This window comes from Eublepharis macularius, chromosome 12 (assembly GCF_028583425.1).
Source record: "Eublepharis macularius isolate TG4126 chromosome 12, MPM_Emac_v1.0, whole genome shotgun sequence".
Lineage (NCBI taxonomy): Eukaryota > Metazoa > Chordata > Lepidosauria > Squamata > Eublepharidae > Eublepharis > Eublepharis macularius.
The window spans coordinates 21533122-21560281 of record NC_072801.1 but is presented as its reverse complement, the minus strand read 5'-3'; the positions used below and the strand labels follow the sequence as shown (position 1 = coordinate 21560281).

Genomic DNA, 27160 nt, shown 5'->3' with positions numbered 1-27160 from the left:
CAGAACACAGCTGTATCGCTTCCGAGAGATGCATTTCTGCCTTTATTTCCTACCTCCGCTTGATGGTGACCAGGTGCATTTATTCTTGGTGCCTGGATATTGGCTTGCCATCGTAGTAAGTATGACAGAGAGCAGTCCTGTTCAGGTCTACTCAGAATCTTACTCATGTCTGTTTAATGGGGCTTACTCCCAGGAATATATTTGTAGGATTGCACTGAAAATTGGGTCCAAATATTTGGTGTCTGGACTAGCTTTTCTTTTTTAAGGCTAAAATTTCCTTCTTGTAATGTAGGTGAATAGCTGTAGGAAGCAAAAGAAATAATGTGATCTGAAGAACGCCCTGAGCCCATTTGTGGGGAGGGCAGGCTAGAATCGTAATGGTAATGGTTATGGTAATGGTAACAACAACAACATTCAATTTATATACCACCCTTCAGGACAACTTAACACCCACTCAGAGTGCTTTACAAAGTATTTTATTATTACCCACACAACAAAACACCCTGTGAGGTGGGTGGGGCTGGGAGAGCTCCGAGAAGCTATGTCTGACCCAAGGTCACCCAGCTGGCTTCAAGTGGAGGAGTGGGGAATCAAACCCGGCTCTCCAGATTAGAGTCCCGCGCTCTTAACCACTACACCAAACTGGCTAGAATAGAATAGAATAGAATAGAATAGAATAGAATAGAATAGAATAGAATAGAATAGAACCTTCCCAACTATTTTGAATTTTTTTTTGCCGTCACATTTTAAAATTCATCTCTGTAAGACCTTTAGAACTACATGAATATTGAGCAGGGTAAATCTTTGGTTCAGTATTCTGGCCCGTTTCATAGGGCTGCCAACTGTGGGGTTGGGAAATGTATGGAAATTTAGGGGTGGAGTTTGGGGAAGAAGAAAAGTAGATCAGCAGGGATGTGATGCCATAGAATAAAACCCTCAGAAGCTGCTGTTTTCTCCGGGGGAACTGATCCCTATAATGTGCAAGGCCCTACCTGGAGGTTGGGAACCCTACTTTCATATGACTCTTTCTCCTCAAGGGAATAGGGTTAAAAATGTGGAAATGTGTATATGTATAGTGCTTCTGTGTAAACTTTGTACTTGGAATCCTGCATTCTAGGTAGGGTCATCAGCCAAGCGCTGGCAACTGGCAGGAGTAGGGGTGGGAGCATACAAAACCGGTGTTGCTGGAATGGCATGAAATCACTTCTGGCATGAACCCTGGCAGTGACATTAGTGCAACACTCTAGGATTCCACCACACTATGGTTTTACCATAGAGTTTGGGTAGAATCCCTAGAGAATTGTGCTGACATCGCTTCCAAGTTTGCGCATGGCCTATTCCTCCCACTCCCATTTCCCCACCATCACTCTTGCAAGTGACATTGGGCACCCTAAATGAGCTACAAAAATGTTCGGTCTTTTGAAATGCCACAATTTTGGGCTCATGAAGAATGGTTTAGAAAGCTACTTGGGGACTGTGGTCTATACTACTGTGTATAGCCTGTTGCTGTTATCTGGTTGGTTCCAGATGTTTACTTTACAAATACTGTCGCACTCTTTATTGGATGGATGTCCTATCCTGCTGATTGTATCGACTTACTCTGTATAATCCACCTTGAGTTCTAGTGAGAAGGGGGGAGTATAAATAACATGAATAAATAATTTATTGTGCATATCAACAGGGAACTCACTTCTTGAACTTATATCGTACCTGGACAACGTAGCGTATGTGTTGCACCTAGGGTTACCAGTCTGAGAATTCCTTGCTCCCAGCCTTCACCTCCTGCTACCTCTCACTTGGCCAGCAGGGGAGAAAAGGTGTGGAATGAGGCTGGTAATTCTGGAACACCCACTCTCAAACACACACCCGAACTCTTTTGTGTCATGCTGGGAATGATGTCATTCCAATATGATACAGAAGCGTTCCAGACTGCATTCATGCATGAGGTGAATACCCACCAGTGCACCCCTCAAGACCCCCAGCCCTTCTTTGAGCATCAGGCGATCTGGCAATCCTAGTTGCACCACAGAGTTTGATCAGTGGCTGACGATAATCTACTTTCTAGCTCTCTGGTGTACTTTCCTCCCAGAACAACTGATGATGATGTAGTAAAATGAAGTACTTAATATTTAAGTGAAGTTGAGGTGGTCCTGCAAAGAAGTACATAGATATTGGGTAATGGTACATAAGTTATTACAAAATATCCTACAGATAACAATTCCTTTGAAACCAGAGATTTTTTTATTAAACTGTACGTCGGATATGAAGAGAGAGCAAGAACACTTAGTAATCCATATAGTAACAGCAGCTAGAATCTTATTAGCAACCTATTGGAAACAACAAAGAGTCCCCCAACAAGAAGAATTAATAACGAAGGTAATGGAGACGGCAGAAATGGATAAATTAACATTGTTAATGAAAGGGCAAATGGAAGATTTTTCTGTACCATGGGAACCGTTCTACAAATGGATGACAAAACAACAATAACCAGTAAACATAAATATGATACTAAGATTAACCGTATAATGACATAATAGAGCTCACAATTGATGTAATAAGGTGGAATATAAGAGATAAAAGAAACAGATAATAGATATCGACAAGTAAAATGATAACTGTCTCATGTTTGTATATATGTGTTGGAAAACAATAAAAAAAATTTTAAAAAAATATTTAAGTGTAGTTGTTCCATACAAGGGACAGATATTTTTAAATACAATGGATTGTCAGATTATCTTAAAACTACTTTAAGACCAAACAGGTTGACATCTTAGCGAATATATCTTAGCTTTTGCCAACTGAGAGATGGGGGGCGGGAATAAAAATAGAACAGATATGTCGTAGTAAATAAAAGAAAGTTTATTTGGACAGTAATGGTCTCATAAAGTCACAATAAGACAAGCAGCCTATTTGGATGAATTGAGTTGTAACACTGAAAACATGTAACTATTCTCAGCTTATACATTATAGCATATTAATTGTAGACAATTACATATAAACAATAAATATATTGTTGAAAATGTGTGGTATATATCTACAGTATACACAGGATTATTGCTGTTGATCATCTTACATTAACATTTTTATAAGTACACATTCTGAGTTTGTCTTAAAAAGCATTTCATTCATTTCAAAAGAATATTTCACTCAAACTTTTTCAGTGCTCTCCAAACCTTCTAGTTTTTCTGATAGAAAAACTGAAAAGCCCTCAGAGGGAAAAAAATGTAGTGAAAAACCATGAGACAAAAAAGTGTGTGTTTTTCCTCTGTGCCTTCACATCTCTGTTCTATAGAGAGGATGTCATGGTAAACTCTTACACAAGCAAAGTAACATTTGGAGGGGGTGGATCAGTTTCACTTTTCTCACTCCAACAATCTTGTGACAGATATAAAACAGCTTTTCCATAAATAGGCAGTATCTTCTGTATATAGAAGGGTGCCCTTGTACACAAGCCATAGAGTTAGCAACCTCCAGGTGGTGGCTGGAGATCTCCTGGAATCGCAACTGATCTCCAGGTGACAGAGATCAGTTCCCCTGGAGCAAATGGCTGCTTTGGAGGGTGTTCTCTATGGCATTATACCCAGATGAGGTCCCTCCCCAGACCCGGCCCTCTCCAGCTGCCCTCCCTTGCCCACATCTGATTAGCCAAAACATCCGAGGAGTCCAACACACCCCACATAGCAGAAGAAAGTCATTGGATTCAATTAGTATCTTTAATTTGCAAACATTTTCTTTAGATAATGACATTATAAAGCCAATAAATAATCTTTTAATTTCAGGTATCGTTTGCTGCTGTGAGAACTATGAAACTTCATATTTTAAATAAAATATATGTATAATACTTGTATATTGGGGGCTTTTAATAAAATATTTGCCAAGTAATTATATAAAGAGCCTTCATACGGAGAAGGGTACACTAGCATATTATAGTAGGATTTGTAAGATGTTCACTGAATGTTATTACAGGCAGAGGGAGATTAAAAAGAATCTCTTTAATCTTGAGGTACATATTCATTTATCTAAATTACTGTATTAATGCAGAGATAAATGACAGGTTGGACTGTCAGTTTAAAAGGAGAAACATAATGAAGCAAAAGTTATTAAATAATTAAGCTGTCTTGGTATGATTTGATTCAGGGTTTGTGGCTGGAGTTCTCCTTAGCATTCATGAAATATTTAGATATTTTAATTCAAGAACAAAACTTGCATATAATCGAGCTGTGAAAGTCATATCAGACAAACTTTACAACTTTTTAATCATGTTGCTATTCAATGACCAAATAATTTTATTAACTAACCTTTTTGTATGAGAATAATGAGACATTTGCTCTTCTAGCGCTGCTTCATTGTCATTAAAATAAGAATGTATTCATTTCCTGAATCTTAATCCTGCTTAGTGTCAAGTGATTCCAGCTCTATAACATGTAATTAATCACATGCTGGTGCAAATAACATTTCTTTCTGGGTGGGTGACATGCTAGATCTACCATTCAAGCAGCCCTATACCACATGGATTAGTAAGTTTTTGCACAAATATTCTAAGACCGTTTTCACATGGATCCATAAGCCTCCGGAAGATCGCGCAAAACTCATGGCACGAAGCATCTTTCTAGCGCAATTTCCTGGCACAATCCCCTTTAATGGCACGATGAAGTCAGAAATCGTGCCATTAAACAGGATCGTGCCAAGAAATCGTGCTAGGAGGACGCTTTGTGCCATGAGTTTCATGCGATCTTCTGGAGGCTTTGGGCATGCGAAAACTGCCTAAATGTACATTGTGTTCTGGAGTATTTTCTCCTTTAATCTGAAATTTACACATTTATTCAAATATAAGTAGGTTGTTTTGTATTGTTTTAAAACTTTGGTACAATAGTTCTTAGTACATTTAAGAATAGCTTAGTTCTTCTGAGCCAACATACAGAAGATTAAGTAAAAGGGATCCCCCTTGTGGTACATCAAGAGTTATTTGTGTGTATGTTATGTGCCATCAAGATACTTTCAATTTATGGCAACCCTATGAATCAGTGACTTCCTATCATTAACAGCCTTGCGCAGGGCTTGGGAACTGAAGGCCATGGCTTTCTATGTTGAGTTGATCCATTTCATGTTGCTTGTTACCAAATTGTAATTAGTTACATCTATGTAAATCAGTTGATAGGAATGGAACTGAACAGGTGTCATGTAATTCAAATGCAATCAGAATGGATATTAGAAATGTCTTAACAGGTGAGATCATCAAACCAATAGCAGATATTATTTTTTCCATGTCAATCCATTCTTAAACTGTGTCATAGTGATTCTTTTCCACATTGACCATTCAGCTATTAGAAGCAAAGTGTGTATTTATGTGATGCCTCTCTGTCTGATCTGGAAGCTTCTGATTCCTCTTTCTGTCCTGTTGGTCTCTCTCTCCTGCTGGTCTTCCAAGAAGCAAAATAGTTCTGCAGAGCTCCCCTGTGCAAGCTTGCAAGAGGCACACCCATACTCCCACTCACATGCAACCGGATAAGGTGGCCACTTGTAATAGGGAATAGTGTTGTTTAGATTAGGTCTGTTTTTCTTCTGCTACTATAAACATGCAAGTGAATTTGATTCAGCTTCAATAAAAGTAAGTTATCTGTTGCTATATACTGGCTTGGAGAGTGTTTCACCACATGTGATTCCATACTTTCCTGCTTCTCTGCATTAACTAACAAATATCCCAAATAATCTGGTTAGCCGCTGGGGTTCTAGTATGATTCAACAGGGCTTACGTTCTTAAAATGAACTTTAAGCGGGCATAATTTCACGGGACATGCTGGCCCAGAGTAGCATCAGACCACTCAAGCTGTACTACCTAGGCCTTGACATGCCACCATCTTGCAACATTCCACATACACAAAGAAGGCTCCGATAAGCACTCTTTGTCTTTTTTTATGCTTTCTTTAAACCATGACACACAGTCAGATTCTCTGAGGGGAGAGATTTTGCTTCTTGCTATGTTTTTTTCCCCCTATGTACCTTTGGCAAAGGACTTTTTCCTTTCCTGTTGAATTTCTCACTGTGGTGATAAGGAGTTTGAATATCAAACCATATCCAGAAGCCTAATGGCAAACGATATAACATTGTAATTTCTTGGGTATCTGATATGCAATACTTGACTGACATGAGCATCCAACATCTAGAGAACCCTGGGCTTGCTTTATGTTTGAAGAAAATGGGGTCTTATGTTGTCAAGTGCAGTGTGGCCCCCATGACTGTATAAAGGATAGTTGATTTTTTTCCAGCCATGGTAATGAAACTAATCTGAAGGCTTAAATATAGAAATATATCAAGATGGACAGTACTGGCCTAAGGAGAGTAGCATCCGTCTAAGTCCATTGAAGTCAATGGGCTCAGCAGGTGTAACTCTGCTTAGGATAGCAGATGTTTATTTTCCAACAGCTGCTTTACATTCAGAAGAGACAACCAAGCTGAATCCTGTCTTTCGACTTTCAATTTTTAGGATACAGATTTCCTGTCTGCCACCCTGAGCACCTATTGCAAATGAACTTAAACATATCCTCAGCCCTGTGCTGTCTCCTAGTGAAACTTATTTTTTAAACTTCCCCAAATCTGCCGTCAGTGGAACTATTTGACATTTATGTAAAAGAGGTTCCGTTTGTCTCATTATTTGCATGCCGCAAGATTGCTATGGTTTCAAGCGTCAAAATATTGACTCAAAACATGAGGAGGAAATAGGTGAGGCAGCATGTATAGAGATGACGGTGTTCTCCGGTGAAAGGGTGGGGAGAATCCAAGCTTGTGTATGAAATCGTAGCATTAAGTATTCATATTCATTTCTTGGTAGAGTATTGGTCCTGTAAAAAAATTTAAGTTGAGGGCGGGGGGTTGCTTTTTTGGAACAGAGGTCACACCCTCTTGCCTTGAGAGCGGTAGTTAGGCCAAATGCTACCGAGAAGAGAATTAATAACCTCTGAAAGTCAGGTTTTCCAGTCTTGACCCATCAGGTGAATGAGTCGCTTGACTGAACGTTTACACTGCGGTGGCAAGGAAAAGCCAAAGGAAGGGAGTGTTCAAGGGTGGGGAGACACGGCTGAGCCAGCACACAAGCTTGTTGGCTGGCTGTCAGTATTTCCAGTTCCAGATTCTGCTGCATTAATCTTTACCGGTGTGCCAACTGCCAGTTAAATGTGTTGCTGTGGCAGCAGATTCTCAAAAGCCTATACTGTGTGAGCAGACCATTGGGGAGGCGGGGGGATGTTCTTAGAAATACTTTCTTTGCAGGGCCTGAACTTTGCTCTTTGCTACCCTGGAATTTAAAAATAAACAGTCTACTTTACATTGTAAACCGGGCTTCTTTTTATTGTTGCATTGTGTTTTCCAGTATGCATTTCAAGTCAGGCTAACAAATTAATGACCTAAGACTGCCACCACCACCCCCATAGTTTATCCATGCATAAGCCCCATGCAGGGCTTTTTTTCTGGGAAAAGAGGTGGTGGAACTCAGAGGGTTGCCCTCTTGAAAATGGTCACATGGCTGGTGGCCCCGCCCCCTGATCTCCAGGCAGAGGGGAGTTTAGATTGCCCTCTGTGCCGCAGTGCGGAGGGCAATCTAAACTCCCCTCTGTCTGGAGATCAGGGGGCGGGGCCACCAGCCATGTGACCATTTTCAAGACGTTCCGGAACTCCGTTCCACCGTCTTCTAGCTGAAAAAAAGCCCTGGCCCCATGTAAGGAGGTGGCACTTGTCTATGAAAAACAGAAGGGCAGGGCGATACCAAAGGTGCTTTAATCTCATCTTCACAACACAATCGCGAGATAAGTTAAAGGTGGAAGAACTGTGGCTAAAGATAAGAAGAGGATATAGCCTTTGACCTCTCTGTAGTTTGCTGAAATAATAGTTAATATCCAAGGAATATAGTTTTAATGCATAAGGAAGAGGATTGCACCCAGAATGTCTAATAGCAAAGTTGTCCCCCCACCCTCAGCCAATCATGAAAGCATAAAAAACATGCTGCCCACAAGACAAGACAAGGGATTTTTTCCATATTCAGAATACTTGCCATTAACACAGCTGTGTCAATTAACAAATAATGTTAGATTTCTGTGTGTCAACAGGTCATGTTCTCATAGAAATTTCTATTGCACAGAAAAAACTCAACGACAGACTAGATGAAAGTGTAAGTAAGCATTTTTGCTATATTTCAGCGGTGCATATATGTATGCTAAACTCTTTGACCTTACTATCTTCTCTTTACTCCTAAAGTTCAAGAAGTTCCACAAAGAGATTATATCTGAGCTGGAAAAGAAAACTGAACTGGATGTTAAATACATGAATGTAAGTATGTTGATTTTCAATGCCAAAGGAAGATGATCTTACATGGGTGTGTATATAACTAAGAGTGCTACTTGTTGGTCTTAAAAATTGTAAAAAGTACATTGTTTGTTCTGCATACTAGTATATTTCTATGGAAATACATGAGGCAGCCTTTAGAAGCATGAGTGGATTACCTGTGGACAATGTGGATTGTGGAAACACCAAATTTTTCTTCACCAGATTTCTGGTGTAGATTTTTAGAGTGTAAGCTTTCGAAAGTCAGAGCTCTTTTCTTCAGACTCCTTCTTCAGGGGTGTTTTTGCTGCAAGTTCAGATGATGATCCTACGGTAGATATGACCTGCTTAACAATATTGGAGGCCCACATTGCACTAACTATAAGCTGGGGCCTTTAATAACCATACCGACGGTGGAGTGTTGTGTTGCTTGCAGTTTGGAAACAGAATAACTAGGGTGGGTTTCCAACATTGCCAGGAAGCTGTTTTTGAAATCCTTCTGAACTCCTCAGCTTTTTGTGTTTCTGAACCCTGAACACTTTGATTTTGAACTTTTCGATTTTCTGAACTCTTTGGGGGGTTTTTGCAGGCTACTTTGAAGAGGTACCAAAACGAACACAGAAGCAAACTGGATTCTTTGGAAAAATCACAGGCCGAGCTGAAGAAGATCCGAAGGAAAAGTCAAGGGGGAAGAAATGCCACAAAATATGAGCATAAAGAAACAGAGGTGAGCATTCACCTTGGGATCCTTCCCCCCGCCCTTGTGTCCAAGAAAGGGGAGTATTAGCTTGAAAATTTCCCAAGATCAGTTGGAATATCACTTTAAAAAAAAAAGTGTGCAGACCCCTTCTGTAGATGCTAGCATTTAAGCATTTCTCAATACTGGGCTGGTTACAAGCTATGTAGTTGTCCCTTTTTACCTTTTGAAAGCAGTACCTTTTTAAAGGAATCTCTTGAGTCAGAATGCATGTAGCTCCAACTGGAATGTCTTATATATTAGGGGATTGGGAACTTTATTTCATAAGCTCTAGTTAAGAATGAAGGATTAATCTTGAATATAAGACGCCATGGTTGCCATTAGATATAAGTTGTGTAGAAGGAATTAAATATATCAATTCCCCGCCCCCCCAGTGCCTTAATCTTTTATTTAATATTCATATTTAGTATTTGGAAACGGTGAGTTCCCGCCAGAGTGATATTCAAAGATTTATTGCTGAAGGCTGCAGAGAAGCTCTACTTGAAGAGAAAAAAAGATTCTGTTTTCTGGTGGACAAACACTGCAGTTTTGCTCAGCACATGAAGTATTACCACGTAGAGGTGAGTACAAGAGCAAGGCACAAAGCTGCCTGAAAAACCGAGGCTCCGTGTTTTTGTGGGACACTGAGGTTCCCCAAACATGGGCTGCGTTCTAATATCACAACAAGCTCCGATGTCACTCTGGTTTAACTCTGATCAAGCAGACAGCCCTGTCTGTCACGATCTTTGTGAGCATTTCCTGCTCCTCCCTTTGTGCGCCGAGGACTCGCCTGCTTGATGAAGTTGCCACTCACTGTCATGTCTCAAATGCAGGGCCCTTGCTGAATCGTCACTTGTTTTAGTGCACACAAGCTGGGCTTCGAAACATTCGTTTGGTCCCAGTTCAGATTCCCAGCTTGTGCGGAGTAAAACAAGCCGCGATTCAGTGAGGCACCTGCATTTGGACACCACCATGAATTGGAGCTTCAGCAGGCCAGGGAAGAGAGGCGGGAGGAGCAAGGGGGACATGTGCGAGGGAGGTGACAAACTGTGCTTGTGCCTGTTCAGAATTTAATTGGGGTTTTAAATGGAGCTTGTCACGGTGTCTGAATGCTGCCATAGACTACGCTTTGAAAAGACCATATTTTTGACTCCACTGATTGAAATTCATGATACAAACATTTTGAAAACTCGAACGACCCTGCTGATGAGCAAACCTTTAAGTGACATGTCAGACCATTGCAGTTAATTGTCCCTCATGACCCTTCCAAATGTTCCACGTGGCATTTTTGTTTCTCGCTGTATCTTGGGGATTTTACATTCAACACTGGATTTCTGTGATTGAGTTTCTCAAGTGTATCTCACTGAACAATGTATGTGCAGACACCGCAGCATATCATGTTTTCCTGCCAGAAAGAAACATTCCACATCTGTGCCTTGATCGATCCTTTTCTGTCCATGTTAATGTAACATGGTCACAACAATGTAGCCTGCTGCCATTTTCTTAAGTTTGAATCTGAAAACATGCATACCCTTTCTAACACGATTTGTATCCTTGATAGTGTATGGACTTACTGAACTCCAAGTTGCCTGGGTGGTTGGAAACGTGTAGCGATGCCACCAAAGTGCCAGAGAAGATTATGACTATGATTGAAGAGATAAAGACACCCGTCTCCACTCCAGTTTCAGGAACTCCTATGCCTTCACCGATGATCGAGAGAAACAGCATGGTGAGACAAAATAAAAACCCTGTTGATTTTCCAGATTGTTTAAAGCTTGAATGCTCAAAACCAGACCTTGACTCTAGGGCAGCAACAAACTGGAACTTTGTAAATTAGCTGTAAAACAGGTATAATAGTACCAGAGGTGTAATTTAGTAACGAGTTCATCTGTTCCCTATAGTTTGTGCACACTTTGTAGACAGAATACAGACAAGGTCAGTGACCGTATAGAGGAGGATTCCAGAGCCTTTTTCGGCTGCTTTGTTTTTGCATTCTGGCCCTGTGCTGAAAAAGCAAAACGATCGCATTGAGTTACTTTCTAGAGACAAAATTTTCTGGTCCTTCCTGTGGCAAACAGAAGCAGTAGGGGAAGGGTTTGAAGACCTTGCCTTCTTCAGAGACCTCTCTTTCAATGCGCTGCTTTCAGTGAAAAATAAACAAGATGGAACTGATTATCTAACCCAAACAGGGATTCTTCAGAAGAACGTGACCTCTGGCCACCTCGGACTGAATAAATAATGTTAAGTGTACCAGAAGTCCTGGAGTTCTCATTTCCCATTTTATCATGCAGAACTGTGCAGGCCTGGTTTTCCCCCCCTTGCTTCAGGCATAGCTTAGGTTGATATCAGCAAGTTTAAAATCTTCGCTGTTGACCTTGTTCAAAGAAAAAAATGTTCTTTTACCAGCTTGTGTGTCCCATATGAGGAGAATTGTTAATTTATTGTCCTGAAGTATTATTCCATTGCACTGACGTTTGAGGATTTTTTGTGTGTATTGGTAGGTTGGAAATGATTATGAATCGCTTCATAGGAATTCCCCCCAAGTCCCTCCTGCACCTACCGTCAGAGCCTATACAAGTCCCTTAGTTGATATGTTTAACAACCCAGCGGCTCCGAAGGCACCATCAGAGAGATTAAATCATTCAACAAGTAAGGTTGTGTGTGTGTGTGTGTGTGTGTGTGTGTGTGTGTGTGTGTGTGTGTGTGTGTGTGTGTGTGTGTGTGTGTGTGTGTGTGTGTGTGAGCGAGAGAGGGGGGCAGTATTTTCTTGTGGAAATAAATATTTTAATTGACACTTACAAAAATATCGGGTACTAATGATGCACTGTTGAATCCACTGGAATCTTAAGACAGTTATCTTTGACCAAAGCCTTTGGGATTCCAGCAGCAGGGACAAAGGAGGACATTCATTCCGAAGCATCTGTGGCATTTAATAGTTGAAACTTAATGACTGCATGGTATAGAAAGTGAAAATAGTTTGTGTTAAGAGCACGTGCCTGATTCTGTTCATACTCTGCCAGAGATGCTAATTAGCTAATGTTTCAAGGGGGCTTCCAAAAATCATTTGTTCCAGCCTAATTCCCTTCTTTCTGAATAAGCCCTTGAACTCTTGCCAGCACTGTTCTCCAAAACTATATCTGAGATGATGAGAAAGCTGCGTTTACTGCACTGCCTCAGAGCTGCGGGTCTTGCATGTCTAAATGTCCCTGTAGACACTCCCCACCACCACCACCAAAATATCCCTGCACATATAAAACTTGCCTGTTAGGTTTTCCTGACACCTAGTTTTCTACATCCAGAAATTTGTTTTTGTAGGGAGCAGTCCAGACACAGGCTGGTGCTTGTGTGAACTATATATTTTGATTGTGTGTGCATCTATGGAAAAGCATTACTACATCGCAGCTGTAAAGAGCAGTTGATAATAGACAGAGACCAACATTGCCATCCTAAACAGAGTCACACCCTTGACTTGGAAGGATACAGCTCTGTTTAGGGTGGCAGTGCAAATTACTTGGCAAACAAAAAAAAATCAATATGGGGAAGGGCTGTTCGTTTTTTGTCTCCTTGATCATCAGTTGTGTTTCACGTTGTTATCCTTTGATCCAGTGCTATGTCACTATGTATGTTTTTGTGTCTCTATTTTTTTGCAAATTAGATCACACAGATGATTCCAGTTTATCACGATCAACTTCTGTGGCCACAGGACTCAACATAATGAAAAGGCAGAAAGTTAAAACCATCTTTCCTCATACCGCTGGGAGTAACAAAACCTTGCTTAGTTTTGCACAAGGTGACACCATCACACTGCTTGTATCAGAGGAAAGGGATGGTTGGCTGTACGGAGAGCACGACGTGACTAAAGTGTGAGTTAATGGATGTGTCCATATTCCATGATTTTAAAAAGAGTATGAAAGGATTGGACTGCCGACTGACTACTTTTATGTCTTAACAACTAGTTAGTGATCATTATTTGCTCTTACGTATTGCATTTCTGCATTTCCTTTTCTTCCATCATGGAATTCAAAAAAGTAGCAGGCATAGGTCTCCCAGGAGGTCTCCCATACAGGCCCTCAACCCTAGACCAAGATGCCTTTAATTTTCTCAAGTTCTCACACACCCTCCAATCACAACCAGGATCTCAGGTTGTCATTTGCAGGAAACTCTGGGAGGCGTTCGGAGCGAGGGCATGGAGACTTCACGCTGGAGGAAATTTGCAATTTAGAATTCACCTTTCAAAATATTTTTCATATATCCTTATCAAAGTAGTAACAGCCATGAACTTTGTAAATGTCTCAGCTAGCCCTTTCTACGCCACTGCTTCGTGCAGAATTAGCTCTTCCAAAGGTTATAAGTGTCACTTCCAGCCAGCGTGGCGTTAGTGCAGGTAGTGTGTTGGACTGTGATCTGGTTTTAAATCCCCACTCTGGGCCCTGGAAGCTTTTGGGGTGACTCTTGGGCCACGCACACTCTTCCAGCCTGCCTCACAGAGTGGTTGTTACGATAATGAAAGGGAAGGAGGGGGGAACACTGCTGTCAGCTGCTTTGGGTCCCTGCTGGGGAGACAAGAGGGGCATAACTATCTAAACAAATGTTTTGTTACTATCTCCTGTTTTAGAAAAGGTTGGTTCCCATCATCCTACACAAAGCCATTAGAAGAACCAGCTGAAGAGACAGTTAGTGTGCCAGTCCCAAGGTAATTTTATTTTAGTTGGTATTTGGGTAAAGCCTTTACGTTTTCAAGATAGTGGCTTTTAAAATGAAAGTTTAATAGCTGATCAGCTTCCCTAAACATAGTCTGTAAACCAGCAGCACAGCCATAGTTCTATTATGTTCCCTTTTTAAAAATCCCACTTTTTCATAGTTGGTCACTTGAACCTACCCTGCCTTCTTCTCGAGTAGTCCCATTTGAAACCAACAGAACCGCCCCTCAGCTAAATAGAAGTGCCTGAGGTCACTGAATGCAGTTGCTACACATGATGAACAACAGCCTGATATAGAGAAGATTGCATAGAAGATTACCTCATTCCCATCCCCTTGTGGAAGTCTGTAGGGACACAGTTCGTGCTGTAAAAAGACACACTGGCTGGCAGAAACTGCAAAACACTGAAGATTCTGTCCAGAGAGTAATTCCAGAGGAGTAGCAGATGCCTCTGAAGAAATGGGCACTAGTCCATTGAAGCTGATATTGAAATAAGATTGTGCCAGTCTTTAAATGCCTCAGGACTCCTGCTCATTTTTACAGAGAAGAATCTTCTTATGAGATGGCACAGTATTGCGGAGCTCCTGTCTCAGATCCCTATCTCCAATGAGGAGGAGGAACATTTGAATTAACTGTCAAATTCCTTCCTGTTTTTGAGGGATGAGGGTGGGCAGGCCAGACTTTCTGGCCAAGCCCCATTCTCTGAGCAGGTGGGCAACATGTAGGAACATATGGATTGATTTATTTTAAAATGGTTATACACCCCCTCCCCCTTTCTTCTGAACATCTCAGGACTCAACATGGATTCCCAGTAGTCAAAATTATGGCCACATTTCTCTGTCCCACCAATTTTCAGACTTTTTCTGACGTTCTCCTCTCTCTACTACCTTTGTCCCTGGACAACTGCAATTTTGTATTCATCTGTCCAAATGAGAAGGTGGGGTTCCTTCTGCTTGAGAAAATCATTCCTGGAGAGGTCTCCCTGTCAGAACCAAAGGGAGCAACCAGTCTGACTGCTCTAATTCCCAGAAGTAAAAAAGAAATTCACACAGAGCCAGGACAGTGTAGCGGTTAAGAATGTTGGACTAGAATCTGGGAGACCTCAGTTCGATTCCCTGCTGGGCCATGGAAGCGCACAGGATAACCTTGTGCTGTCACACACTCTTATCCTAGCCTACCTCAGAGAGTGATTGTGAGGATAAAATGGAGGAGAGGAGAACAACGTAAGCCATTATGGGTTCCTACTGGGGAGAAAGGCAGGGTGTGAATGAAAGAAATAGTGAACTGAATTTTCCTTTCTTTGGTAGATCCATAACGATTTCCCCCCTCTTTAGCCCTGCACCTGTCCGAAGCATCAGCTCAGTAAACTTGACAGAGAGAGGTGGGGTCGTCCTTCCCCCACCAGATTATCTGATACCTGGGCAAATAGGAACAAGACTGGAGTCTTCTAAAACGACGACTGCGGTTAAAACACCAGTGGCCAAACCAGATAGCACAGCTCCTGTAAGTAGAACTACCACCCGAACACTGCCTTCTGAATTCTTGGATAAAGCACTTCACTTGTGTATGCGAGTTTGAAATTGGCATGGAAGGATCCACGATGGAAGAGCAAATGATGCACACCTTGCCTTGGCCATTTGGTTGCATAACTAATTGCAGAAGTAAATGATTTCTCCAGAAATCTTCTTATTTCTTCAGAATAAAAAAAAAACTTTGGAAGGGGGGGAAATGCATTTCACATGGTTTTGAATACTTTTCCAGAAGTTTCTTTGCAGCAAAAGTCTATAATCTTTATATACATGCACTTAAATTACTTATCGATTTTAAAAGTGTAAAATTCCATAGTAAAGTGTCTTTCTTCATTTCCAGATAGACAATTTTGTGTAAAATTGTCCAACAGAGTTCTTGATTAGTTGCAGTACCTGAATGAAACAGAGAAGTTAGAAGGATGGAATTAAATATTTAATTACAATAGAAACTTTCATTAGCGTTCCGGGTGTCGGGTGTTTGCACTGCATAAGCGACCGGGTAGTAGTAGAATGCATGTTATTAACTGGTCTAGCCAGTAAAATCTCACTGATCAAACCATGTTAGGTAATAAACACCTCACAGAAAGTCCCAAAACAAATGCTCCAAAGTCTGAAATTTATCATATGTCGTGATAATATGAACATTTTATATTTAGTGATCAAAAGGTGTGATAAAAATACATAAGGAGACCAACTATGATTTTTGTAACGAAAGGTTTCAATGCATGATTTTAAGGAGATTTCCTAAAGGTATCATACATGTACAAAGACTGTTGTACTAGATGACAGTTTGAGAATAATAGACAACCAGTGTTTAGAAGTATAATTCCAAGGGGTTTTCCAAAGCAGATTGTAAGTCTACAGATCTCTGTTGTGCTTCAGCATTCCTTCTGCTTTAGATTTTGGAAATCTACTTGAGCTTTTTGCCCTGACCTGGATAGCCCAGGCAATCCCAATCTTGTCAGGTCTCGGAAACTAAGCCGGGTTGGATTTAGTAATTGGATGGGAGACCTCCAATGAACACCTACATTGCAGAGGCAGGTAATGGCAAGCAACCTCTGTTAGTCTGTTGCCATAAAACCCCCACCGGGGTCTCTGTAACTCAGCTTTGACTTTTACAAACTTAGGTGTGTAGAAGGGAACCATGGTTGACCCAGTCTCCCTTATACTATCATAATCCCAGCCACAATTTTTATCTTCTGACAAAAGTTTCTATTACTTCCAATCCTTCAAAATTAAAATGGCGTATCAGCTGGCCATCAAAAGAAAGGGGGGTTGGATTGTTCAAACCTCCCTAAACAGTACATGTGTATCCTCTGCCTAATGAGAGTATGGCCAGGTACATTTTACTTGGCAACAGCGGAAGCCAATGGCTGCCCATCCCCTGCACAGTTCATCCCCAAATGTATAGATGTGTGTGTTGTGTAACTTCAGGGCTCTTTTCTGGGAAAAGAGGTGGTGGAATTCATGACCGCACAGTGATGTTACTTTGGGTCAGCTGGAACAAGGGGGAAGTGTTTTAAAGTTTAAATTGCCCTCGGCGAAAATGGTCACATAGCCGGTGGCCCTGCCCCCTGATCTCCAGACAGAGGGGAGTTTAGTTTGCCCTCCGTGCCACTCGGCGGTGCAGAGGGCAATCTAAACTCCCCTCTGTCTGGAGATCGGGGGTGGGGCCACCGGCCATGTGACCATTTTTAAGAGGTGCCAGAACTCCATTCCACCACATTCCCGCTGAAAAAAAGCCCAGTGTAACTTAATGTACATAGGTGTTCTTTCTATGCAAAGGCCCCTTTTGTGAAATCTCCCCCACACACCGCTTTTTAATGGGGAATTAGTTGGCTGTGTGTAATAAGTTACTTCTCTGTGAATGCTCACATCACATATTGTAGTCTGTGAATGCTCACATCACATATTGTGAATGCTCACATCACATATTCCTGATTCCAAAGGCAACAGTTTAAAAATTTTTGTGATAGAATTATTTTTGAGAAGGAAACGTTTTATGTACTAGGTTCCTGGGGTCAAGCTGTTTTTAAAATAATTATGCTGTCAGAAGGACTTATATTTTGCCATACTTTGTGAGCTCAGTTTTTATTTTAAGATAAAGAAATGTGCCTTAACCCTTGTACAGTGTCAGAATTATATATTGATCCGTTTAGTCTGTGGCCAGTTGGTGAGACCTATTAGATCAACATGTCCTTTTGACTATAATTATGGAAGCGATAGTTTTTGAGATTTATTAGCCTGGTTGAAAGGTGCTGTGCAAGCAGTACAATGAGTTCTTTGTCGTGCAGAGAGATGACTTGTTGGAGTCTGGTTAAATTATTGTACTACTTAAGAACCATAAGACTGTATTTCATCCAGTTAAATTTATCCTGCTCAACACTAGAGGGGGCCTCCAATTTAGAGAATGTTTTAGATAGCGTCTAAGTAGTGCCCGATTCAAAAAGTCATCCCAGTTTCTGTTGTTAACTTGTGAATTGGGCACCTGCAATCCTTATGAGAATAGAGGAATTATAATCCTTGAAAAACAGAACTGGGCTGCCTGCAGCCTCTGAGAGTTTAAAGGTAATGATGCCTTTTGCAAAATTGCCAACTTCAGAACTATGACATTAGGTAGGAAATGGTGTTTTCATCTTCATCGCTACAAGGCAGGAGCTCATTCAGTCTTGGATTCAGAAGCTATGTCTATGGGGTAGAGCAAGATTTGAGTCCAGGAGCACTTTGAAGATTAGTGGTATGCACTGAAAAAAAATGGTTTCAGTTTCAAATCAGGGGTGCCAGACAAGTTCTGTTCTGGTTTTGTTTTGTTTTTCAGGTGAAGTATTGCTGGCTCAGATCTAATCCATTTGGTTTTTTTTCATGATCATGAGTTTGGGGCCCCCATTCTTTACATTGAGACCTCTGAGGCTCTTTGGAGCAGCTGTATTTGTGGTTAACAGCACCAAAATTGCACAAAATAGTCCTGCCTCTAAACCACTGACCCACCAAGTCTGAGTGCACACAACAGATTTGGGTCTTTATGGACCCAAAAGAATGTTTTGGGAAGGCATCAAGGTTAGGCAAGTTTGGGCACACAGTTCTTTTCAAAGGGTGCTGGGGAAATGAAGCTCTGGGGAAGGTGTTTTTGTGCTTTACCCAAAATTATATCCACCGTTAGTCCCCCCCTCAATCAATCCACTGCATTTTTCCTCAAGTGCAATACACACACAACAAGAGACTCCAAAGAAGGCAAATGTCAGTGGGTGCTCACTTTGCCAACTGGCTGGCAAAGTGGTAGTGGGGCAGTGGTAGTAGCCGGACCAAAGCAGGAGAGCGTTCCAACCAGCACAGTGCAGCAACATTTAAGAAGAAAATCCTGCTTTGTGTTCACTGTTTTCTTGTGCTTTGCAGTTTTGTTCCCACAGTGAGGGGCAAATCTGAATCTTTCCTTTAGATGCTCAGCATTCTGCGGCAAATCAGGGTGTTCTTGCCAGTCTCCATCTCCCAAGTGCAGGCGGGTGGGCAGGCAGGCATAATTGTCTGAATCCACACACACCCCCACTCACCTAACTAGACCGATTTTTCCCATATGTTTTCCTTTTGCTGTGAGCAGGTAGGGTTGTTTTTGAAATGGCAGAGTAGGCCAGTGGCTTGCAGGGAGTTTGACTTAAGCTTGATATGGAGAATTTGTTTTTAAATAATGTTTGGTGGATGCTGGATGGGAGGGAAGTAATCCTAAACAGGTCTATTCAGATGTAAGTTCCATTTTAATTCAATAGTGCTTACTCCCAGGGAAATGCCTTTAGGATTGCAGCCTATGGTTGGAGCTTCCAGGACGTTTACCAAGTTCAATTGATTGACTGTCCAAGCGCCCTAATGGGCACTGCGCACATTACCCCTTCCCACCAATGAAGTCTGCAGACTAACATTGCCCAGGTAGCGACAAAAAAGCTGCACTCATGCACATTGTACAGTTCCTCCTTCCAGCCAATGGAGATAAGTAAGGGCTTGCCTCTCTCCCCTTGGGATTCAGTTTTGATCTGCCATTGAGTAAAATTAGATGCTGCCAGCCTGGTGCCTATCTGCTGTTGCAGGCGCACAGTTAAGAACCAAAACAAAACACACAAACTTTTCAGTGGGAAGGTGCCATTATAAGTTGGTTTCTCGGGTTGGGTTCACCGTTCCAGATGCCGCTTTAGCAGAACAAAGCAAATTCTGGACTATTTCTGCCTTATTTGTTTTGTTTTGCACACCCGTATTAAAGATGAACATTTCCAGGAAATAAGATTTCTAGAGTTAAGCTGACATATCTGATGAAGGGTGTTTGACTCTCAAAAAGCTGTACCCTGGAAATCTTGTTCATCTTTAAAGTGCTACTGGACTCTAATCTTGCTCTTCTGCTGCAGACCGAACCTGAAACTATGTGTGTGTGATTTGTGTGTGTACGTTTATAACTGGGCAAGTTTTCACATTGCACAGAATTATGCATGAGGAAGAATGGAAAGAAGGTGTGTGTGTGTGTGTGTGAGAGAGAGAGAGAGAGAGAACTCAGACATTGCCCTGTTTAAAAGTCTTACAGGGCAATTCTAGGAACACTTTCCTGGGAATAAACCCCACTGAATAACCCCAAACAGGATTCTGAGTAAACCTGCTTAGGATGGCATTGTTGGTATAGAGTGTTTAGAGTGGCAGATTTTAGCCCACTGGTCCTTTGCCTGCAGTAAGGTTATGCATTTTGATTCCATGGTGCCACCATGAAAACAGGACTGGCTCAAAAGCCATCCCTTGTTACTTGGAATAGACAGTGAAGCTTTATGAGTCCAGCACAGGATAAGGAGACAGTTCCTTGATGTCTGAGAGACGTAAAGTGCATTTTCAGCAGTGGCACTTTGGTTATTTATTTATTTAACGTCATTCATAGTCGGCCTTTCTCACTGAGGCTCAAGGCGGATTACATAGTGTGAGATTAGTACAATCAGTAGCAAGGACAAGGGCAGGCGTTTCCATACAGTGTTAAGAACATTTCCATAAACAATGTCATAGGGTAAATGAAAACAAGTTTACAAAGACATAGCATTAAGCAAGGATCCAATGTGGGGTTGAAGAACTGCTGAAACAGAACAGGATCAATTCTAGGACTGACATTAAACAACATGAAGCACAGGTAGTATATAGTATATAGGAGGAGTACATTATGGAATACCCTTCCCCTCCAGGCTCACCTGGCAGACCTATGTTACTTTCTTTTAGGCACCAGGCCAAAACAATTCTGTCCACACAGACTTTTAATTAAGGGGTTGATCTTTGAACACTATTTCAGTCTTGAAACTGTTGTTTTAAGCTCTCAGCAGTCTGGTTTTATGGTCTTTTATGCTGGATTTTAATTAATATCTTTTAATGTTTTATTTTTATTATTTTTATTTTTGTAAGCTACCTTTCAGGCGGGTTTCTGGACAGGTGGTATAGAAATTTTCTAAATAAAATACCTGGAAGGTGGTATGCTTAACATTCTCGAGTATGCAGGAGCAATTTGGTCACTCGCCCATTTGCACACACAGCTTGAATTGTCCCCCCTAAACCTGTAGGTTGGGCAAATTAATCCTATATCCTGTGACCTTGTTGTACATTAGCCAGGATCCAGAGAGCTCTTTTAGATGCTGGTGATGAGCTTTTGACCCACCCATTCCCCATTTTGAACAGCAGTCCTCCATATCACATAACCACTTGCTTTTCAAACTCTTCTCACTTTCAGAAGTGGTTTGCCATGTGAGAGTGGGAAACATCCAAGGTCCTCTTTTGGCCCAGGAGAACTAGTTGGATGCTGCTCTTGATTCTCTTTAATTTTTACTGCACAGGAAATAATCAGATACTTTGCAATAAAGTTCACTGTGCTGGTTTTTATATACAATCGGTGTAATCTCATTTTCATACTGTAGAAAGTAATAAAATGAAATCTGCACGTGTGTGTGTGTGTGTGTGTGTGTGTGTGTGTGTGTGTGTGTGTGTGTGTGTACGTGTACGTGTACGTGTACGTGTACACAGGAAGATACTGCGCTCTGTTGCAATGCCAGGGTTGCTCCTTCACTGTACCTGCTGTGGAAAAACAGATATTTGCAGCCTTATAGTGCCACCTTTTGGACACAGAGAGCTACTGGCGACCTGTGAATTCACCAGGATAAATATAACCGTTTGAAGGAATGCTCAAGTTTCCATAACACAGTGAAACTTGGCAGAACAAGATGCTAATTAATCTTAGTGTGTTCAGCCACAGTTCTGTTTAGCATAGCTGTAACTATGGCTTGCGAGGCAGGGGTCATTTTATGATGTTGCCAGGTTGGCTTCAGCCATTACTAAGCAGACTTTTCTTCAAGTACTGTTGTTTTAAACTAGAACTCTGGGTAACTGATTTTGACAGCAGCCCAGTAGGACAGCTGGTATGGCTGCAGCTATTTCCACCTTCCTTGGCACAGCCCACACAGGCTCTTTCTATGCCTTGATCTTCCTTGTTTAACATCATTCCTGCTAACATTCATAGAGAAATGGAAGCAACAGGAGGTCTTTCACATTACCATTTGGTAGGAAATTATCCTTGCAAACGAAGGGTATTATTTGAGTATCATAGCATCCTACTAGCTAATTTACTAAACTGGATGATTATGGATTTTCTTTCTTTTTCAGAAGCCTGACATGAACGGCATTGTAAAACCACCTTTCCTAAGGTAGGCTTTTTAATTTCTTAACATTGTTAACAAGTATGAACAATGATTCTTGGGGGCAGCCATAGAGGAGCTGGCAATTTTGGAGGGCCTTTCCCAGCCCCCAACTGCTTCTTGAGCATAACTGATATGGCTATTTTTTGACATTTCAGGAAATGGGTTGAAATAATCTTGACTGCCAGATTTCTGGTGGAACTGAGAGACTGACAATAATAGCAAACCTTAATTCTCCATAGCAGAACAAGTCAGTCAGTTCTGCCCACCTATCCTCACAGCTGGATTCTCAGTAGTGAGACATGGGTAGCCATGGCCCAGTTCTCATCGAAGCCACTAGGAATTTTGCTGAATAGTATAATTATGATGGATTGGGGGGGGGGGCCTTGAAACAGAAAATGCTGATATGCAGTTGAAAAAACTAAACACACACCACTTGGGGGCACATTAAATGTGGTTCATCAGTTCCCTCGTTCAATATAAGCAATCCCTCCAATCAACCTGTTATCAGTTCCTGTTAAACTACGAGAAAACATCATGGATTGAATTTATTTGAAGCATAACAGTCAAGATCATCCAGTCTTGCTTGTTACACTTCAAATAGGCATTTGAGGAAAAAAAGAGATTGTTCTGCATACAAATTGTAAAGATCAACTGGGTCATCTTTTTTCCTTTTAACAGAACAAATTCTGTTAAACTAGTTTTAAAAATAATCTTTCCAGTGTAAAGTGTGGCTTCAGACTCTTTACTTGAGTTTCCCAAGCATTTAAGGCCAGAGAAGCCCATTAGCCCATTGGATTCTTGAAAGGCTCCTATGATAACATCAGGTTCTGGTGGACTTTCTTGTCTTCCATAGAAGCATGTGCACGAAACTAAGCCTTCCAAGACTCCTTCTGGGCCCTCTTTTACAATCAGATGTTTTGCCAGGGTCATGCTGCTTTTTAATCCATAAGAATTATAGCCTCGTTGCTTGCATTTTCCAGTTTATACCACGTCATGTAGTAATTAGTACATTTTTACTGTTGCAGTGGAGAAAATCCATTTGCCACCGTGAAGCTCCGACCGACAGTAACCAACGACCGATCAGCACCGATACTTCGATGAGCAACATTAGCTGGATTTTTTTTTTACTCCCCTCCTTGTGAATGCTGTTTTCAGCAATATCATTTTCAGAGGCTGTCTAAAAGTTTTTAAAACCTTATTTAAGCATAATTAATGTGTATGGTAGCAAAAAGTTGCAAAGGACTTCACTTGAAAAAAAAAATTGCTTCCTGACATCAGCTAAGTATTGCCTTGGGTTAAGATGCTTGAAAATTGTCTTGATTTGTACAGCGTGCCTTGGTTAGGAAGACAGAATCATGAAAATAAGGGGACGCTTCAGTACTGTCATTGCCACCATAATTAATCCTTGAAAAATACTCCTCTAGGCCCGTTGTATGGTTAATTCTATGGGTAAGTTCTAATTATTTAAGTTTGCTTGTACCGTTTACTTAGACCCGTGCTCTGCTTGAGCTGATTTTTAAATAGAGAAGCCAGCTAAGGATTGCCTTAACAATTCAACAATAGAATATCATGTACAGTAATACATTTCATATCACTTAAGTCATATTCATATTAGCCGTCGGTACAGAGGTCTTAGGATGCAGTAAGAATAAAATATTTATCTTCCAAATACTCATAGCAATGTAATATTTTTCTCCAAGACTGTCTTTCGGTAGGTTTAGAGCACTACCTCCTGCAAGAGAGAAAAATCACTGTAAAAAAACACTAGGCAACATTGTGTGTCATTGGATCAGCTTTTGTGGCTGTATCATTATGCATACTTTCATGCTACAGGATGGGTGGGGGGCGGTTCTACATTTCCAAAGGCTGCATGCTGCTGTGCCTGTAAAAGTTGCTCCTAAGTGGGAAACCTTACCGATGTCTCGCTTACAAATCGTGGGAGGGAAATTGGCAACATTCATCGTGGCATTGACCTGCTTAGGTTTCATGCAACATCGAAACATGGCTGATTCTTAATTAACACTCAAAATGTTCCCTGAAAATATTAAGATATAAACAACAGGGCTGTAGGGAGAAGGAGAGAATCTAGAAGGTATGTAACTTTTGTGAATTACTCAGTGTGGGGCGAGGGAGAGAACTTCTAAATAAAGCCATATGTTGAGGCTTGCTTCTGAGTGAACATGCTTTGTTGGCCTGGAAGATGGCGCCTTGGGGTGAGCATCGCAGTTTCTCCATTCTCAGTTTGTAAGGATGACAGTCTGGTTATATACAGGCACTTCTGTGGTTACTGCTGGATACGGTACAGCTTGTGACAGAACCATGAAATCGGGATGGGTGGAGTTGATAGTTAATTTACAGAACTCGGAAACAACACAGTGAACTGGTTGTTGTACAATGGGGCTCAGAGTTGTGTGGTCTCCACAGACATTCCAATGGCCTTTTCTTCGATTAAACTAGTCTTACTAACCTCCTCCTCTTTCCCAGTCTCAGGAAGGTAGGGAGGATAGAAGCTAGAAAATAACACACACATCTCAACACACACTGCTTTGGGGGAAGAAACTTGAGGAATGTAGACTGATCTTGTTGTCCTTCTAAGGAGCTCAGAACAGCATATGGGGGTTTCTCTTCCTTCCTCTTAAATCTTAGAGGAACCCTGTAGAGATCTGTATACCATGTTAGAAGGCAGCTTCATGTTACCTGCTACCATATGTATGTAATGAAAGTACACTGTACTGCTGGACATAGTGGGTTTCTTCACAAGATGTTCTGAAAATCAGCACGTTTAGAAAGTAGCAGCCTTCTCTGAGCATGTAGACTACAGATAACACCTGTTCTAGAGCAAGTGTAGACACCAACAATCTTCAGGTTGTGGTTTGTAGAAGAAATATCCCTATGCTTTACGCTCATTTCTAAAAGGCACTTATGGCTTGCAGGCGCTTACGTTCAATTGCCAGTGAGGTGGGCCAGTAGCACCCTCCCCCCCAAAAAAACTTCATCAAATTGTACAAGGATAATCCTAGAGGCTGCTAAAGGCCAGTTGCTCATATCCAGAACCCAATCCCTAACTGCAGCCAATGAGTTAGTTTTTTAGAGAAAGGTGGTTAAAATTGACAAAGCAGCTTACTCTTCTAAAGTGGCCAGGTATATCTGTACCCATTCAAAACAACTGTTTTTATATATATTAGAATACATTTATTATTCCTGAAAGCAAAAAAGTACTCTTGTGACTGCTTCCTAGTTTTTTTCCTAATGGGCCAGAGAGCAGTTTTGGTAAGGATTTGCAGCAAAGCTGTACATATGCACTATGTAAACTGTCCCAATTTTAAAGGGGTCTGCAAGAAACCAAGCAGTAGGTGATGTGAAAGGCCTCCGCCAGAGACCCTGCAGAGTCGTAGACAATACTGACTTTGATGGACTGTTGGTCTGTTCCAGTACATGGCAGCATCACGTGTGTACAAAGATGATGCAGGATCTTCCGGCTTGCCCTTTTTAAGGTTCCTTTGCATTTCTGTGAAGCTCTTGGAAGTCTCTCTCTTCCAAGATACTCTCCATGTCAGGACCACCTCATATCTTTATCAGCCTGTCCACCTCAATGCTTGAATCTGCTTGGTTCTGTCCATATATAGGAGAAGACTATTCAGTTGGATCCCTCCAAATGAACATATGGGTTCTGAACAACCAGAACCACTCACTAACCTACCAGAGTCCAGCGTGTTCCAGTGGCTCTGGTAACCTGCCATGGCTTACTTGGTCATAAAAGCATTTCAGACAGTGGTAACCACCAGCTAGGCTCTCCTAGGTACCAACACCTGATACGGTTCTCCCTCTGAATGGCCCCATGAATCAACTGTATGTGGGGTACAGTCAAGTTTCCATGCAGGGGTATACATCAAAAAGTTAATACTAGCTTTTATGCACTTCTCTTCCCTTTGAGGCTACTGGGGTCAATAAGCAACTTGTTTCACTGATGGACAAAATAATTCCCTCTTTTCCTGAATATCAAGTCCACAAGCCTAGGACATTTCAGCTGCTTTCCTAAGCATACTTACCAGGTAATCTCATCTAAGTTATGAGTTACTTTGACGTAAACACATTTATGTTAAAAAAAAGTGAAGTGGCCTGAAGGGAAGTGTTCATTTTGTTTGGATTGTGACGGTCAAAGTATTTTGTGAACCCCCCCCCCCCAAAACAAGAATTTAGCCCTTTTAAATGTCAGCACTCCATTCCTCACTGACAGACAGCAGTGCAGCTATTTTACATCTCCAGCATGGTGTTGTTGGTAAACGATAGATCAGAAAGGCCCCCTTCAGATGTTGCAGTTTTGGAACCTCCAATGAACAGTAATTTCTGTCATCAGCAGGAATAAAGGATCGTAGCAATTAAGTGCATTCATAGGAGATGAAAAGAGATGAGGGCAGGGAGAAAAATACGGTAAGAGCAAAGACATACTAGGTTGGAACAGTGATCCATATATTCCAGCACATGGTAATAGACTGTGAAATACTTACTGTTCAAATGCCTTGCAGAACATCCTCTTAGCATGGTATTATACTTGAAATGCTAAAGCCCCAGAAAAACAAAGCTTGGTAGTCACCAGTGCAGTCTTAAGGGCAATGAAGCAACTGCTTACAGCAGAGGCTATACAGTGGAGGAGATGCTCACATCCTTCTGGCTTTTTAGGCATGGGAGTGTTTATTCCTAGGGGCTCCTATGGCACAAAAAAACGATTGTGTAGTTCACTGAACTGATAAACATTCTCGGGGCCTTTTTTTCCTGGGGAAAGAGGTGGTGGAACTCAGTGGGTTGCCCTCAGAGAAAATGGTCACATGGCTAGTGGCCCCGCCCCCTGATCTCCAGACAGAGGGGAGTTTAGATTGCCCTCTGCGCCTGGTGCGGAGGGCGATCTAAACTCCCCTCTGTCTGGAGGTCAGGGGGCGGGGCCACCAGCCATGTGACCATTTTCAAGAGGTTCCGGAACTCCGTTCCCCCGCGTTCCCACTGAAAAAAAGCCCTGAACATGCTCCATTTTTTAAAAAAAGATTGCTTTTATCAGCTATAAGAGATGGAATTTAAGCTTTGTTGGCTCGTTTAAACAAGTCCCTGAATGTTTTCCAACCCACATGCTTATTTAACACACACCGCTTTTAACATGGTACAAATCCATAGTTTCTTTCAAGAAATGTTCGTA

At 41.5% G+C, this 27160-nt stretch overlaps 1 protein-coding gene across 2 annotated transcripts in view; it reads left to right on the top strand.

The window, feature by feature from the left end:
* BAIAP2L1 (BAR/IMD domain containing adaptor protein 2 like 1) overlaps positions 1-24139 on the top strand; it is a 66169-nt gene extending 42030 nt beyond the window's left edge. Inside the window, exons 4-14 of one of the 2 annotated variants that reach the window (XM_054993282.1) lie at positions 8100-8161; positions 8248-8319; positions 8903-9040; positions 9478-9630; positions 10611-10778; positions 11551-11698; positions 12705-12912; positions 13665-13742; positions 15056-15251; positions 21938-21978; positions 22998-24139. In XM_054993282.1, coding sequence (XP_054849257.1) covers positions 8100-8161; positions 8248-8319; positions 8903-9040; positions 9478-9630; positions 10611-10778; positions 11551-11698; positions 12705-12912; positions 13665-13742; positions 15056-15251; positions 21938-21978; positions 22998-23073 — 1340 coding nt within the window. In that variant the 3' untranslated portion in view covers positions 23074-24139. The remainder of the gene's footprint in view (positions 1-8099; positions 8162-8247; positions 8320-8902; positions 9041-9477; positions 9631-10610; positions 10779-11550; positions 11699-12704; positions 12913-13664; positions 13743-15055; positions 15252-21937; positions 21979-22997) is intronic. The other variant, XM_054993283.1, reaches the window with a different exon arrangement.
* The last annotated feature ends 3021 nt before the right edge of the window (positions 24140-27160 follow it).